The following is an 18,390-nucleotide window of genomic DNA, read 5'->3' as shown; positions in this document are numbered from 1 at the left end:
TTTAGGACTCTTTCTGTTCTAGTCTTCTCTTCGTTAAGCCTTGCCTAGAGACTGGGCATGTCTCATGTGAAATACAATTGTCCAATCAACTTTTTAGCCAGTTTTCCATAGGTGTTAAAAACTTGCTTGTTACCTGTGGTGGTAATCCTTAGAAAGTGTGTATTTTCTGGCAAGACCTGTTGGCAATAAGCCTTCATGAGCTGTTAGAGTTACAAAATAATTTTACGTAACAGGGGCAGGGCAAACTGTCTTCTTGATGGTTGCTGAATTCTGTTCTGATAACATCCGGTTGAATGACACTTTTAAGTGTGGCAGCCAGAGAATGTGCTGCAATTTGAAGAGCTTACTTATTCCATAATAGGAGGCCAACACAATTTTTAGAAGTGCTGCATCCTGCCCTGTACTTGTTGGACATTGCCTTTATGGGCTAGCACTGTGAACTAGTACAGGTGTCATTGTTTATCCTAAAGTGTTACTGTGTCATCAGCTCTCCTTTCCTTGTACAGTGGACCCTCCAGATACGAAGTAAATTCGTTCTGGGGGTCCATCCGCAACCCGAAAAATCTGTAGGCAGAGGCGCCGCTTCTGCATACGCGCGTGGCACGATTGAGCGCTTCTGTGCACGCACGAAGTAACCCGGAAGTTACGTATCCAGAGCGGTACATAACTAGAGGGTCCACTGTAACAAACTGCACTTTTTGGTATATTTTGGTTCCCTCCTCACATCGGATTCCCATTCATAGCCCTGTAGTCACCATTGTAGTAGCTGATATAACCCAATCATATTGAACTAAAGAAATGTTTGCATATTAGTAGACAGAAGAAGGAACTTCTATTATTGTTACTGTATCAAACTTGACTCTCAATCATATAAGATGTAAAGAGTGTCCGTGTAGATTGTAATGGGTTTTTTAAAGATTGAGAAAGAGTGAATGGCAATACTAAGTGAGAATTCCGGAAGATTCCGTTCAGTCCAAAGCACATTTACTGGGAAGTAAGACTTACCTATTGATATCCAGATATCTTGCTTTTAATGAAATGTGGCATAATGCCAAGCACAGCTTTTTCAGTACAATTTTATAATATTGCCGGAGGGGGGCGGGGATCTCCTATTGACTTCTTAAACATAAAGCCATTTTGCTACCACAAAGGTTTTGTGAAAGTATTATGAAAACAATATTCATAAAATAAAGTTTTTAAGACATAAACAAAAAGGTTATGTCCCATTGATTTCAGTGGTAACAAGATACCATTTTATTTACATTCTGCCCACTAGATCATAAAACATGTATATTTTATTGTTGGTGTTCTTATTGTTAAACCACTTTGGGGTGTTTTATGGGAAGTAAAATATGAAATGAGGGACACAGGTGGCGCTGTGGGTTAAAGCCTCAGAGCCTAGGACTTGCCGATCGAAAGGTCGGCGGTTCGAATCCCTGCGGCGGGGTGCGCTCCCGCTGCTCGGTCCCAGCGCCTGCCAACCTAGCAGTTCGAAAGCACCTCCGGGTGCAAGTAGATAAATAGGGACCGCTTTCTAGCGGGAAGGTAAACGGCGTTTCCGTGTGCGGCTCTGGCTCGCTAGATGCAGCTTTGTCACGCTGGCCACGTGACCCGGAAGTGTCTTCGGACAGCGCTGGCCCCTGGCCTCTTAAGTGAGATGGGCGCACAACCCCAGAGTCTGGCAAGACTGGCCCGTACGGGCAGGGGTACCTTTACCTTTACCTTTAAAATATGAAATAAGAGTGGCATTCCTTTCTGGCATATTTTATTTAAAATTATTTATGTTGGTGTGTGTAAATATGCACGTGTGTTGTTTTAGCTGTGACAAATAATAATAATGAGAATATTTATATACATTTTTGTAGCATCTCTATAATGATACATTCAGGTAAAATGGATCTATGCTTTATTTAAGAAAAAAAAACCAGTATTGACAAAAGTATGGACAATTTTTAAAATGGTGACCGCATTCTGATTATCATATTTCAGCTTAAGAAGAAAACAACTGAGATACGAACAAGCCTTTTGGCATTTGCATGCAGCCCCTTCATGCGAGTGAGCAAACCAGGAAATCTTTCATTAACTGTAGTTTCCCTTTTTGGCCAAACCATTAAACTTTGGTTAACAGTGTTGGGATAGGTCCTGGTAAACCAGGAGTCAAATCCCCACTCAGTCATATGAAATCCACTGGGTGACCTTAGACAACTGACACACACACACTCTCTCTCAACCTAACCTACTTCACAGGGTTATAAAATGGAGAGAGAAGAGAAGCACATGTGCCACATTGGGTTTCTTATTGGAAAAGTGGGATATAATCGTAATAATAAATTTTAGAATAAATGGTTTGAAGTTGGACTTCAATCCTGGTTTTGCTGATGTTAACCATAGTTTCCTGATTTGTCTGAAAAGGGAAACTTTATTTAATGTGAGATATCCTGGTTTGTCTGCTCCTGCTGTGAAGGGCTGTATGCATGGACAGAAGTTTCATTCAGATCTTAACTTACTAATTTTGCCATTAACTACTTTTAGATTCATTATTTAAGAAAGTACTTTACACACCTTTCTGATTTTGTGTGTGCGCATGCTCCCTGTTTGAGTGAGTAAGCACTTAGAACCAGCATAGTTACCAGATGCAGAATGGATAGTTCTCTGGATTTTCTGGGCTGTATTCAAGATTCTCTATTCATTAGCTCTAGGGCTCTTTGAAGTTTTGGGGCTGCACTACAATAGAAGCCAATGCAACAGTTGCACTAGCGGAAACTTGAGCAGTCTATTTCCCCAAAATTTACCAGCAGTATGCTTATGCATCCTCTTAAACAACTACGTTCCAATGACGCAAAACATTTTGCTACAGGAACAAGTACACTGCTAAGTGACTAACTTAGTGCTACATTGGATACAACTCTTGGATAAACATTTGTCAGACCTTGCTTCAAAAGACTATAAAAAACAACCCTAAAGTCAACATCTGAGTGACTTTAAAAGTGACCCCCAAATCAAGATCAACCACTCAAGGCCCCATTACCTTGAGTCACTGACTTTCCCACAGCTGCATAGGACTAAGATTCCAACAGATGCCCTCAATGTATTTAGAGGGGAGATACCTGGAACTCCACATGGAACACAGGTGCATTTATGGATGCAGTCAGGTTGAGCATGCTGTGCATTACCATATGCTTTGCCCCTTATGCCCCCTCAATGTCAGGAGATTTTTAAAAATCTCAGTCCAATCACCACAGGAGGTGACAATTGAGCTCCTAGTTCAGGGGTTGGCTATTTTTTTGTGGCTTGGGCTGGTTCACGGTCCCGCAGACACCGCGGTGGGCCGGAGTGTGCATGCACGCATGCGCAAACGCTATTTCTGGCACTCCTTCCGGCGCGGAGGAGGCGTGCGCAGCTTCCCATTGGTACATAGTACTTTGAAATAACGGTAACATTTTAAAGTAAATATCAAACAAAATGTTTCACACCTAACTTGCAAAAATCATATAATCTGATAATATAAACAGATTGTTATAAATATTGACTTTCAGTGTTAAAACTTCTGGTCTGTTCATCACATAGCCTAAACCTAGTTATTCTGGGCTAACAGGTGAATCTTTAAAACTAAAGGGGAGTTTAAAGAAATAAAAACGTATACCTTCAATATATAAGCTGCAAATGGCAAGGATCCTGTACAAGATCTTTAATTTGTGCAGATAAAGGCAGGATCTTACACTTAGAGATAATATATAAAAAGTAACAAGGCATCACAGTGGATTACACCAGCATGACTCAGTACATGGATTATGCTGTCCATCCAGTCATCATTAGGCTGACTGGACACATATTTGATGCATATGTAGATTTTCATTGCCATCCAGGGTCATTTATTGTTGCATAGAACTAGGTTTGCATGACTAGAGCTGAACTGGGAATAGAACTTTTAATCACCTTTAATAAGTGTTGTCAAAATACTTTGGGATGCCTCATGGGAGGTGATTCATAAAAGAAGAAAACAATAGTACCTAATATTTATTTATTGTGGGTAAAACCTCAGCGCCTAGGACTTGCCGATCGTCAGGCCGGCGGTTCGAATCCCCACGGTGGGGTGCGCTCCTGCTGCTCGGTCCCAGCGCCTGCCAACCTAGCAGTTCGAAAGCACCCCCGTGTGCAAGTAGATAAATAGGGACCGCTTACTAGTGGGAAGGTAAAGGGCAGCTTGTCATGCTGGCCATGTGACCCGGAAGTGTCTTCGGACAGCGCTGACCCCCGGCCTCTTAAGCGACATGGGCACGCAACCCCAGAGTCGGACACGACTGGCCCGTATGGGCAGGGGTACCTTTACCCTTTACATACATACATACATACATACATACATACTAATTGCAGACTGATTAACTACAATAGTCTGTTAAGTGGTATCTGAGGATCCAATACAAAAAGGAAAAAATCCATTAAAATTATAAAATTGGTTAAAATGCCTTCTGAAATAATAATATAATAGACTTCAGTAGGCACCACAGAGGTAGTCCAGGAGGAAACCATGGTCTGTGGGATCAAAAGCCCTGAGAGATTGAGAAGCAGAGTTGAACTCCCCCATTCACTCTTGGTAATATTATTATTACCAATAATATTATTATTGGTAATAATAATATTAAATATTATTATTTCATCCATTACGGCAAACAAGGCTGATTCAGTCCCACAACTGCACCGGATCCCAGATGGAAACAAATCCAACTATTCATGTCCCTCAGGAATTCCTGTAAGTGCTTGGCCTCCAGCCTCTCCACTGCCTTACCTGAGAAAGGGATATTTGCAACCAGGTAATAGTTGTAAACCATAGGATCCAAGGTGGGATTCTTCAGGAGTGGGTGTGCCACTGCCTGTTTATGGGCAGCAGGTGCCACTCCATCACATAAAAATGCAATTCACCATGCCCTGCTCCCATTCGGTCAGCCCCTCTTGACTGGATTTCACTAACCAGGGTGATAGAATTTGTAATCCATCAACATTTTTGAACTCAAAGCTGAAGAACACTTGGTTAAGCTGACCTTTATTTTTGACTGACTCCAGTTAAGTTTTATAGTACAAAGAATTGTCAAGTTAACCTAAAACGCTAACTGCAAAAGGGGGGAGGGATCCTTTTTGTTAAAACTGAGAAGTGTTCTCCTGTGAGAAAATAGATTATTCAGAATACAGAAGCTTGGATTCCTTTGCACTCTTATGTTCTCAGGCAGTCTTCTTATTTACTTCTTCCTGTTCAACAGCAAGCAGTAGTACTTTATTTGCTGGAGGTTTCCTTCCAATCTTTGGAACTGGTTGGACTGAAGAGGAAAGGTGGGGAATAATGGGTCTTGGGCCCATCAATGAAAAAGAAAGCAAAAACATGGCTAAGCTTACATTCCTGTGCATCTAGAATATACCCCAATCTTCTAGAGCTTGCTTGTGGCCAACTTCTGCACCTTATTTCAACAAAATGTACAGTATTTTGTTGCTGAAATACCTATTCCATCACTGGCTTCTCTTCAGCTGATGAGAGTACTGTTGTTTCTGATGCTTAGAAGTGATAGGTAAGTCCTGCAATAGCACAGATTTCTCCCCTTCCATCTTGATTTCATTTCAGAAAAATATACATCTGCTATGCATTAACAAATTTAGTCTAAGTTATTACACTCTGATACACTATCAACATCCAGTTTAATGTAGATAAAGAGTGTCAAGATGTGGTGCATGAAAGTATTCATACTATCATATGGAGAGCAAAAATAAAAGCTAAAATATTTTTAGAAATTCCATTCTGTCATTGACTTCTTTAAAAGGTACATTGAAGCAACTATGGAATATACTAATCTTTAAATCTAATTCACATATTCTCATTTTGAATGCTTTCCCTTCTCTTTTATTGTAGCGAGCTCAAGCTGTTCTACAAGCAGTGACTGCAGTACAGACAACAAATACTCCCATAAGTGGAACCACAGTTAGCGAGAGTGCAGTAACGCCAGCTCAGAGTCCTGTCCTTAGAATAATTATTGATAACATGTATTATCCTGTAACTCTTGATGTTCTCCACCAAGTAAGTCTTTCTTTTTACGGGGATTTTTTGAGCAGAGAACCAAGCAAATGTGTCAGTAAACATGGTCATTGAGTAAACAAAACAACTTCAGTTTGTGTAATGGAACTTACCTTCCTTCTCCTCCTTCTGTGTCCCTCCATTTCCCCCCAAACCTGCTCTGGGGAATTCTTCCAACTCTCTGCAGCATATTTGAAAGAGGGGGAGAGGGCAGGGGAGGTTCTACTGCACAATTCAACCCACAGAAACTGGCCAGGAAATACACTGGCAGGATACACTGTAGAATGTTTGTTTTGCCCCCCAGATGTGGAAGGGGATGTAAACTTTTTGTAAGAATTCAGCAGAACTGTATGGTCCAAGATTCATGAATGTTTTCAGAAATGCACATTTCCATGAGTTTCATATTCCTGAGACTTCCTGAATTTGCCACACTGTTGCAATGAAACTGCTACAGAACAGCATTGCAAAATACAATGTGTTGGGTTGGGTGTATTTCTGAGTGCAGATATTGTATGTTGACAATTGACTGCTCTTAGTGAATTGTGTACCTACATGTGCCTCCTGGTGCAATTAGAGCTGAATCAGGGCTGCAGACTGGCCTTGTGACATCTTCATGTAGCCAGAAAACAGTGGGCCGAATGTCTTTGACATTTATCATGGTAACTGCACGAAGAGCTCAGTCTGATGGTACTTGATCCTGAAGCTTTACTACAGTTAGGCAGGGGTGGAGCTGATCAGTTCCTTAGGTGGGAAACAAGTTGGAGCATGATGTAAGAGCAGGCTACAAACAGAATGTGTTCATTATGTGATCCCTGATTGGTTGGCATTATGTCATAAAGGAGAGAGAAGTCCTGTTAAACATTTTTTGTAAGTGGAAAATGGGAGACCTCAAAAATGTTTGAAGGTGAAAATTCCGTTCAGCTCCACTTGTAAATGTCTGACATTCACCTATTTGCTAGAATGAGCACAGTGGAAAAAATAGGACTTTTGGGTGCTGGCTGACTGCCCATTGAAGAGCTCTGACATGAGCTCTTCATGTCTCTCCTGGCAGTGTTTATTTTTGTTGCTATACTTGGATATGTCATTCTTTTGGCAGGTGTATACACATAGGTACAGGTGGAGGGATTGGGAAAGCTGTGGCTGGATGGAAATAAAATGCCAACAAACAAACAAACCCCAGTTCTGAAACTACTGCATTAAAAGCTTTAATGTACAATTTGCTTGGTGGCACCGGCAAAGTTAACAAGAATGACGGGTTGGTTTGACTGGTTTGCTTGCCTCCCATGATATCAACTTCAAGCTGTGTCATCACAGTGCTGTATTTTATTGTTCAAGTTTTGCATTTGGGTCTTTACGCTGGCTGTTGCTTAAGGTTATTGTGGTCCTAGCGTTACCCACCCAAAAAAGAGAATAAAAGTGTATGATGCCTAGATTGTTTCATTCATTTATCACAAATTGAATGAATGAGTAAATGTACTGTACCTAACTAATTACCCAAGGGAATGCAACCTTCAGTAGGAAAATAAATAAATCTTATCCTGCTCTAAATTCATGTGTGTATATACCTGCCAAGTGAGCATAATGCTTCCTGCATCTGATGAAGTCTAGTCCAAAAAGTATTCATTTTTTTAATGTGCCCCAAGACTCTTTGCTGCAACAGACCATTGCAGCTGCCCCTCTGAAACTAACCAGATACATTGATGTGAACATCTTAGTGGTTTGTGTGGGTGTGTTTTGTTTTGTGACTTGTAAAGTTGAGTACCTGTGTACTTTTGATTGTTTTTCACAGATATTCTCTAAATTTGGTGCAGTTTTGAAAATAATTACATTCACAAAAAATAATCAATTTCAAGCACTGTTACAGTATGGTGATCCAGTAAATGCCCAACAAGCAAAGCTAGTAAGTATATTTAATTTTGTTTAGCATTTATTAATTACGTATAGTTGGCAGTACTTGTTTTGTCAAAATGTATTCGTGTGGACAAAATAAGTAACTTTTGAGATTATAAATGAACATCAAGATCTTACTGCCTGTAACTAAACATTCTGTTCCTAAATCAACAGTACATCACTGTTTCACCCAAAAATAACCTGGGACCAAAATGAATATGCTATGCTTTTCAAATTATTAAGTTTCTCTTAACTGTTTTCTTAAAGCTTTGAGAAATAAACTAATGGAAAGTATTGACAGAGGTCCTTTTTAAGAAAATGCTGTGGCAGGGAACTTCATATCTAATATTTCTACCTAATGCTTAACTGCCTGGAGTTGGTATATTGATTTAGGTTGAGCACCTGAATTTTGTTTATGTGCTACATTTAGAAAATAATCTAAATTGGGCTGGAGATCCTACAGCCTGCTTTCTAATCTTAGCCAGCATTTATAAACATTAAACAATCTAAACATTCATTGAATTGATAAGTAAAGCTATGAAGCAGAAATGTGAAGAGATAATTTACAATGCAATCATTTGTGTGTCTCTTCTAAAGCAAGTCCCACTGAATTCTATTGGATTTGTTCCCAAGAAAATATGTATAGGATTACAGACCTTAGACATCTAAATATACGGTTAAGATGCTTTTTAAAGCGGTTCATGATGTGCCTCTGGGTGATAAAATATCCAACATTCTGAAGGGTCAGTTAAAAAACCTACTATTGCAGAAGAGAAGCTAAATGAAATTTTCAGTTTTTTACCATAAAGGTTAATGGTAAAATTACTTTGCAGATAGTGCTCTTTATAGGGAATCGGAATGTGGCCTTCAAAGAAATTGAAGGCTCAATAAGGAAGTTTAAAGAGCAATTTAAGAAAATCAAGCACCTAGATGAAGTAGCATTTCCTAAGGAGTCTGATGAAAATAGCCTTGTCAACATCACTGTTGGCTATGAAGTGCCTATGATGTTCAGACTTGCTATTCAGGTTGAAAAAGTGAATTCTGGCATAAAATGATTCTCTTTATTTCACATTGGCTCACGTTGGGTTATTTCCCTATCAGACTGTTGTTATTGTAGCTGAAGCATCTGAAGTTGCCATTGCCTTAAAATTTCTGCTTTTGCAAAACACACCGAGTTATAAATAAGCTCTTCTATGCATACCATCATGGTGGATAAACATTGGCTTTTAAGATCAAGCATGCAAGTAATTTGTATATACATATAAGATCAGAAGTCTCCATCAAAAATAACCAGCAATACATTAAAATCTGGATTTAACAGAAACATGTGTTAGTTTACTCCTACTTTTAATCTGCTCAATTAATTGGAAACTGTTCCTTAATCAAAAAGTTTTAAAGTGATCAGTTTGATTAATCAGCTATATGTTGCAGCACAGCTTATTGCCAATTAATTCTGAAAGAAAGGCCTTGATTAGTTCTCTTCACAGGAATATTGTCAAACTGACAAGTGTTGCAACATTGTTGTGTGTTACTTTGTTTTCAGATAAACACATTCCTCGATCCAATCACTCTGTTCTCGGTTTCAATGTGCCTGGAGGACAGTGCCATTTCATTTTTTTAGTACACCTGCTGTCCATATACTTTGACATTGCTTGGTGTTTCTTGACTGAGGTGGTGATAAGATACTGTTGAAGACGGGAGAGAGATGAGAGAGAAATTTGAGAAGAGGTGTGAGACAGGGAAAAGCGTTCTCACCACAGCTATTCATAGTGTCAGAGCTTGTGTTCCATAGGTTGGATTGGTTTCCTTGAGGTCTCAAAACAGATGGCAAATGTTTGCATCATCTAAGAGATGCTAATTATGTGCATGCATGCTGTGAGATGCTTTTATGGATGCTCATTTAGAGCCACTTGTGAGCTCAAGTTTTTCTTGTTTCCTCATTTTTGAAGTTGGAAAGGAACTTCTATATTTATTTTTACAATTTAATAGGGAACATGACAACATAACATATATTTTATGCTTTTTGCCTGTATGGTATCTGTTCAAGCTTATTTTGGGGGCATGTTTTTTCATACTTATAATATACATTATATTGAAGCCTTGCAGGAGTTAGATATGAAAAGATGATCAGTTTCTGTCCTTAAAACTACTGTCATCCAGCTGTGCCATTGGGTGTTTCACTCACCTGGAAGGCTTGCATTGATACCCCATTTCATTTCATCTGAGGGAAGGAATAGGTCTATCTATAGTAGCTATGTTCACCTCTGTTTCAGTGGAAAGTATGATCACTGCAGTTTAGATTTGAGGAAGGAAATACCTGTTTTGAACTTTGTAACTGATACCAGTTGCTGGAAACTGCAGGAGGGGAGAGTGTTCTTGTGCTCGGGGCCTGCTTACATGTTTTCCATAGGCATCAGGTTGGCCGCTATGAGCCCAAACCTGAGCCCGGGCCATGCACATCAGAGCCTAAACCCAAGCCCAGGCTGCCCAAACCCAAGCCCGGGGCACCCAGGCCAGAACCCAGGCCTAGGCTTCCTGTGCCTGTGCCAGAGCCTGAACCCAAGCCCAGGCCAGCTGCATCCAGGCTGCCCGCACCCAAGTCCAAACCCAGGCCACCCTTGCCAGAACGCAAGCCCAAACTACCCGCATCAGAACCCAAACCTAAGCCCAGGCTTCCCATGCCAGAGACTGAACCTGAGCCCGGGCCACCTGAGTCCCTGTGCATTCACCGTCCATGTATAAGACAACCCCCAATTTTTTACTAATTATTTTTAGCAAAAGCCATTGTCTTATACACAGAAAAATACGGTAATTCTAGTTCCAGTGGTTTTAGTAAAATTTCTAGAATAGCTAGGCTAACCAGTCTGTAATTTCCTGGCTCTCTTTTTACCTTACATCCCCGCTTTTTGTAAAATAAAAAATAATACAAAGTTAAACCAACTATATCAGCATTATCTAGCTGATAATGTCCAACTACTATTGAATATAATATTTGATAGTTTCCAGTTCCATATATGCGGTGATGCATTTTAAACATTTTCATATTAATTTCAGTGGATGTATGGGTATATACGCTTAAACCTCAACTGTAACATCTGTCATGTGATCTTCATTAATATTTTCCTATTTTTCTAGGCGTTAGATGGTCAGAATATTTATAATGCCTGTTGTACCTTACGGATTGATTTTTCCAAATTGGTCAACTTGAATGTAAAGTATAATAATGATAAAAGTAGGGATTATACTCGCCCTGACCTTCCCTCTGGTGATGGCCAACCAGCTTTGGATCCCGCTATTGCTGCTGCCTTTGCAAAGGAGACCTCTCTTCTAGGTATGATTTTGTTTCTTTCTCTCTCCATTCTCATTATTTACAATGTCTTCTAAGATAGTATCTGCAGATTGTATTAACTTTTTATCCATGCAATCATTAATGAGAATACTGAATAAAGTAGACCCTGAGCTCTGAAGAATAGGTCTGCTGATTATTACTTTCAATAAACTTTTCTTCCCTTTCAACAAATTCTGTTCACATTAGCTGATTCCTCACTCCTTTTTAACCTGTATCCCTCCCAGTCTTTTAGTTTGAGTACCTGCTACTGAAGCTAACAGGGCTTCTTTTATTCCATTTCTTTACTACATATGTTTTATATTAATTGGGTACCCCCCAGAACCTATAAAATGAATCTTAATACATGTGCTATTTCATGTAAGGCCTTTTCTAGTATTATTGGATGGGGATTGCTTGGCCCCACATAGTTGAGAGCAAGAGCACCTGGCTTTTCCTCAATCTCAGATGCATTAACTCCTATATCGCTACGGTTCCTCTTTTATGAAAACTGAAGCAATGTGGTCTTCCCATCACAGAACTGATGAAACCTTACTGCTTCAGACATGACTTTAAACCTTCTCTGTGTATAGCATTTCCTCTACCGTTAAGTTATAGCCACTCTCATGTCATCTACTGCCAGGTTTACAGTCTCTATATATGTATTACAGTGCAGCTCAGTGGCATATCAAGGCATTTTTAATAAGTTTGGAAATGTAATTCTTATGTTTACTTCTTTCCATATGTTCTTGCTGCAGAGTTGAGAATTATTTCTCATTTTCCTTTTGCTTACCTCTCTGTGGTGTAAGCAGTGGGGTGGGAGCAACCTTGTTGCTGAAATCATATTACTCTTTCCCTTCATTGGGGCAACACATTGTATTGTCGAAAGACAATTAAATTTACTTTTTGCTTTGTGCTGATGAATATTGCTTCAAGGGGAAATGCACTGAACTGTGAGTATGGCTATAGGTGATTATGCATGCAATTTGATTCTATTTATTTTATTTATCAGCCAGGCCCCATTAAATATAGAAGCAAGAATGTTCTCTTGAGAAATACTTAGGTGCACATGAGCTAGTGAGTTTCCTGACCGTGTGAAGTTTAGATACAATCCCTCAGTTTAAAAAACTCCCAACAACTTTGGGACTCTAGTGTCCATGTCTGCTATCTCCTGATGTAACATAATATTCAGAACTAGTGCAGTGCTATTCATACTTCCTCTTAACTTTCATTCTTTAATGCATCTGAGGTATATACAATCTGGTCCTATTTCTGGGTCTTTCTGAGTGTCCAGGATTAAAAGGTTAAAGTTTAATGAATATCATTGGCCCAGATGTATACGTATGATGTATTTCCTCATACAATTTTTTCTTCTACAAAAGGATAAATGCTCATTAAAAAGGATGGCCAATTTACAAATAGAAAAACTCACTTTCAATCTATTAGGAGAAGTGCTTGATTTCTATTGATGATATAAAATTTGTACTCTATTAAAGAAAATTGGATGAGGAGAAATGCCAGAAGTTCACTATGTCTATTTGTGTATCTTAAGAGCAATAACATGATGGTGGTGACTTAATTTAACCCAGGGGATGGGTTGGGAATTAAAAGTTCGCAAATTTAAAACTGAAGATTCATTTGAGTCATTTCTGTCTGCATTTGGATACTTTCACCAGAATTCACTCCTGTATTTTCTGTGAATAAGCCAATCGCTGTCAGTCTTCTCTGTGAGTTCTTATGCTACAAGTAATACCTAGTTGTAAGAAAGAATTAGCATTGAATTGGCTTAAGTAAATTTATTCAACATGGTTAAAAACAATGGATATCAGCATGTAGCAAATCAATACATAAAACAACAGCATCCACAAAAAACCCAACTTTATCAGCAAACCAAAGCGGCACAATTTAAAAAATAATAATAAATTGCTTACTAACATAAAGCCTTGGTACAGCTGGATTATATTTCATTAGATGCATGGGAGAAAAGGGAAGCCACAACCTGGTGCCCGTGAGAAAAGGAAAGTGTTGGCGCTAGACCAGTGTGGCTGGAAAGATGCTGTCATGATAGTAGTTACAAAATGTGTGTGCTTCCTCTGATGCTGTGGAGGTAGCATGCCTCTGAATACCAGTTGTTAGGAACACCAGTAGACAGTGTGCTGTTGCACTTCCATTCTGCTTGTGAACTTCACATAAGGATCTAGTTAGCCACTGGGAGCAGTAGGGTTCTTCTTAAGTTTTTATGTTTGAATTTTAAAGAATGAATTCATAACGCGAGAAATGTGGTTCAGAAAGTTTTGCCTACGTATAGCTTCCTTAAGGAAATACTATGTGTAAAAGGAGTGGAGGCTGTGCCTATATCTTGTGTAATGTTTATATGTGTTTGCTCTTCTTTGGCAAACATTTAGTAGAAATGGGAGGAAAAACAAAAACATTTTAAGCAATAAAATTAGGAGCATGGCAGAGAGTTGAAAAAGAGTAACTTTTAGAGGGTAGATAATTTTCAATAAAACTATAAGACTTTTTTTTAGCACCCTTTCATACAATCATAGTGGCTGAAAAGGGATTTTTTTAAAAAAATGACTTTAAAATGAAAAGGGTAATAGTCCTAAAGGCTGAGATCATTATCACCTTTGAGTGAGTTTTTTGGGGGGGAAATGCTTTGTATTCACTCACTACAGAATGGCAGAGTGCTTAAAGAGGAAGATTAAGAGTAATTTAAAGCAGTCTTCTAAAAAAAGCACCACCCTTTAAATTACCCCCTTTAAACATCCTCACAAATCACAGTAGCTTCCAGGATCTCCCAGCCACAATGAAGGTGGTAATATTCTTCCAAACTACACCTTGAGCTAGGAGAGCTCTTGGTAAGGGAGAACTGGGTGAATCATTGGGTGAAGCTGACTGTACTCCGCTTTCTTGTGAGTTGATGGAGCAGAGGAATAACAACAGCTGCAACTGAGTTTTTTTTAAGCTAGAAATGGTCTGTTCTCAGAACAAGCACACATTCTTTATATGGAAGCTTTAATGTTCCAGGTTTTGTTTTGTTTTTTTGGTAAAAAGCTTGTTTTGTTAATTTTTAAAACATCCTTAGGCGAGGTGAGTGCTGTAGATGGTACACCTAGTACTAGATTGTACACCTAGTAGCTCTTTAGCAGCTACAGTGCTGCTGCAGGGTGTTCTCCCATTAATCCCCAAAGGTTTCAGCTGATAGTACATGCACATTTTTCAATTAATCTCTGCAGCATTGAATAATTATTTATTTAGACTGTATTGAACAACCAGCTCTTATAAGACCTTAGGTACACATGACTTCTACATCCGGCACAGGTGGCTTGTGAATAAAGGATTCTGGGAAAGGTGTGTCAAGGTGTTACTTGTTGCTCCTATCTACAGCATTTTCTTTTAGAAAGCATTTGATTTAAGAAGTTGTGGTTTCTGTGTTAAGAGGAGTGACTGTCTAGACTTGAGATTTGGTGCTTTGTGGCTCTGGGCCTTTTCTCTAACTGTATATCGTTGCAAGAAGTTGTGATGATTTCAGTGGTAGGAGGAATGATGTTCCTCACAGGATTTAGACTCAAGATTTAGACCCATCAGAAGTCAAGGAGATAAAGAACTACACAGCTTTTAGAAGACATTTGCTGAAGGCAGCCCTATATTGGGTAGTTTTTAATGTTTGATGTTTTATTTTGTTTTTCTATGCGCTGGAAGCTGTCCAGAGTGGCTGGGGAAACCCAGCCGGGTGCGCAGGGTATCAATAATAAATTTTTTATTATTACTATTATTTGATGGTTTTTGGCTATAAGCCTCCCTCACCATCTGTAGATATTTGCAAAATATCAAAGGAGCAGGTCAGATGTATTTCTCTTGTCTTTGTTTTCTTATAGTTAAAGACATGTTGGAGGCACGCCTTATTGAGTAGCTGAACTTGAAAGTGCTTGACCCATTTGTTTAGTGTGACTTGTTTTCATGTGCCATTGAAGCTGCCATAGATTTCTGATGGGTAAATTAAGCACAAACACCTTCAGTGAGCTATTTCTTACAGGATAGTGTTTGTGTTAACTGAAATGGTAAGCTAAGGACTGATAGGGAGGAAATGCAAGGTTCTGTGTCGGGTGCTAGTGAAGTAGTAACGAGGTTTTCGCTCTCAGGATTCTTTGGAACATTGGTTTGTCATCAAGAAGCGGAATTCCACATAGGTCAACCTACAAATGGATAGATCTGGACAAAGGCGCAAAACCAACACAACACTTCTAAATTAGATTATATTGGAACGACTTGTGTGTGTTTCGTAAAATATGCTTTATTTTAAAATTAGGGCTTCCTGTTGCAGCTGTTCCAGGAGCGCTGAGTCCATTGGGGATTCCGAATGCTGCTGCTGCTGCTGCTGCGGCAGCTGCCGGCCGTGTGGGTATGCCTGGAGTTTCAGCTGGTGGCAACACAGTCCTCCTGGTTAGCAATTTAAATGAAGAGGTCAGTGAACCTACTTGTTCACCCTTCTTTTTTTTCCTTTACCATGCTTCATTTTGTAAACTGCTGAAGTGCTTCTTTATCTTGAGCTTGCTTTTACTTTTTTTATTTATTAAGATCTGTGGCTCCCCCCCCCCCCCATGCTACTCAAGGTTGTTTTACAACTAGATTCCAATAAATTGTTTCTGTTATAGTTAAATACTTCTGTTTTCCTAGGTAGCCAGCATCTTTTAAAATACCCTTTGCTATTCGGCTACCTATTTTTCCTAAGAAAAATATGGTAAATATTGCATGTTCTGGATGCCTTTTAGTTTATTTTTCCAAGTACCTATGTGCTCCATTTTGTAAATTGGTTCTTAAGAAAATTGCCGTTCTGTTTTGCCTGAGCTAATTATTTGCTTGTTCATTTCATGCTTACATGTCATTGCATTTTTGTAGTATTAATTTGTGAACAGCTCTAACACATTTTTCTTTGAAGGTTCTCCCAAAGATCTTGCTGCAGCACTCTTCAATCTCTCTTAGTAATTTTATCTTTCCTTCACAGTTTTTATTCATCTTTTCTCCTAAAAACAACAACAACACTTTACTTCAATACTTCTTTAACTCTGAAATCGAAGAGGTTTTCTTTAGTTTTGCATTTTATCATCTTGTACCTTTACTTTGACTTGCTGTGAAAGCTGGTATGAAATGTGGGATAGTTTGTATCTGTTTGTCTCCTTTGAATATGTGTTTCATTTTTTTATTGGCCTCTTTTTAAATATGAGCCATTATGCTTTTCTCAATTTTGTCATTTACACTCTTGCACATTAAAATGCTTGGATCAGAGTGCCATTTTGAAAAACTCCTGCCTGCATTTCATAACCAGCCATGCTTATGCAGTTAAAGTTTAGAGTTGGGCTTGTTTTTGTTTTAAGTTTCTATTGCATGGATTTTTCTTTTCTTTTCACATTCAGATGAGACGTAATTTACTGTTTGATATGGATGTACTTTACCCATATTTTGTCTTGGGTGACTACATTTTACTCAGTTTTCTTGTACAATACATAAACCAACCATTTTCTGACCAAATTCCTGCATTTCCTATGTACTGACCTATATTTTATTTTTTTTTTTGTTCCCCACTTCCTTATTTTTCTTCTGCATTGCTGTTTCCCTTCCCCATTTCATCCTTCTCCCTTTGTTCTCACCTACCCTTTCCCTGTCTCTTCCCAAATTCCCACGCCCTTCCCTGTCTTCTCCTCTGCCTACCTTGTCTACACCCCCTGTCTCCATTCCCCTATGTTCATGCTTCTGTGCTTGAACAAAATGTTCCTCGGACCAACTTGCCCCAATTAACCGCCTTGAACCATGATCCATGACCACCTCACCATTCTGCGGGAACCACCCTTCGTTATGGATGATCTGTTCATCTCCGCTCTTCCTCGACTCTTCTCTCTTCTTGTCTTATGCTGCTTGCTCTTCTCTCCTTCTAAAGATGGTTACGCCCCAAAGTCTGTTTACCCTCTTCGGTATGTTATCGTTAGCACTATACTTTTATTATTGATTTAATTATTTGTTTCACCTTAATTCTTATTTGTAGCTAGCACTTTGGCTTTTAAAGTTGAATAGTAAATCTTTTGCTATTTTTCTTTTGCTGTTTTTAAAGCTCTCCATAGATGCAATTTTTTTCTTTTAATGCATGCTTTTTTATTTTGCATGATCTTTAATTTAATATCATTCACATAGCTTTGAGGGTTTATCAAAAAAATGTCTTCTTTTTCAAAATTCACCTATTCAAAATCTTGTTCTTCTTTATTCATTTGCGTGAATGTTGGGAGAAGTGAGAGACATGTTCCGAATGTTTCATTGATATGTCAAAATGTGCTATTCAGCTATCCTTAAAAACGTTGTTTCTTTTGGATTTACTTCTCTGATTCTAAAAAGGTGTTTATGGGGATGTGCAGCGTGTGAAGATTTTATACAATAAGAAAGACAGTGCTCTTATACAGATGGCGGATGGAAACCAATCACAGCTCGGTGAGATTAGTGGGTTTTTCTCTCTCTTATTTGCCACTTAAACGTTAGTTTTCAGTGTCCTTCAAGCCATGCTTAAATTTCAGCGTTTGCTTCTAATCTTTCTAAAATCTGAGATTGTGTAGGAAGAATGTTTTTTCCCCTCAGATCACAACCTCTTACACTGCTTAGGAAATCTGACCCTGAAGTTCCCCTTGCTTTTGAGTGGCTTTCTAGGCCAGAGAGTTCCTTGTTATTAACACAAGCTCCTTTTGTGAATACCATGATTGGGATCCAAAGAGCCCTGTGTACACATAAAATGCTTGCTTGCTTGCACATGTGGAAGGTTGAAGCTTTCTCCCTCCCTTGTATATCTCCCTAGTCACATCAAATATAACTGCATCTTAAGGCATAGCTTTTGGGAAGGCGGGGGCGGGTGTGAGGGTCTTGAAAAACCTGGTGCATGTGGAGCTCAATGTGTATGGCCTTTTGGATACTTGCGCATAAACTTAACATACGTCTGAAGAAAATAGCCCTATTGAAATCATAATTTGTATTAATTCAGTGACCATAATAATGACTTACTAGAGTCTGGCAATGTATGAAAAAGTAATTTGTTTATTGCTTTGCTGGGCACATTTGCAATATAAGCACAGCTTTT

At 39.0% G+C, this 18,390-nt stretch overlaps 1 protein-coding gene across 5 annotated transcripts in view; it reads left to right on the top strand.

Moving 5' to 3' along the window:
• The window catches only part of PTBP2 (polypyrimidine tract binding protein 2), a 48,053-nt gene that overhangs the window by 27,301 nt on the left and 2,362 nt on the right, over nucleotides 1–18,390 (top strand). For 3 of the 5 annotated variants that reach the window (XM_081914514.1, XM_081914511.1, XM_081914510.1), the window contains 6 exons: nucleotides 5,897–6,061; nucleotides 7,848–7,958; nucleotides 11,084–11,279; nucleotides 15,586–15,740; nucleotides 17,212–17,245; nucleotides 17,661–17,753. In XM_081914514.1, coding sequence (XP_081770640.1) covers nucleotides 5,897–6,061; nucleotides 7,848–7,958; nucleotides 11,084–11,279; nucleotides 15,586–15,740; nucleotides 17,212–17,245; nucleotides 17,661–17,753 — 754 coding nt within the window. The remainder of the gene's footprint in view (nucleotides 1–5,896; nucleotides 6,062–7,847; nucleotides 7,959–11,083; nucleotides 11,280–15,585; nucleotides 15,741–17,211; nucleotides 17,246–17,660; nucleotides 17,754–18,390) is intronic. The other 2 variants (XM_081914513.1, XM_081914512.1) reach the window with 1 other exon arrangement.

Source organism: Podarcis melisellensis (genome assembly GCF_964234715.1).
Source record: "Podarcis melisellensis genome assembly, chromosome: 6".
Lineage (NCBI taxonomy): Eukaryota > Metazoa > Chordata > Lepidosauria > Squamata > Lacertidae > Podarcis > Podarcis melisellensis.
This window is presented reverse-complemented; position numbering and strand designations above follow the sequence as displayed.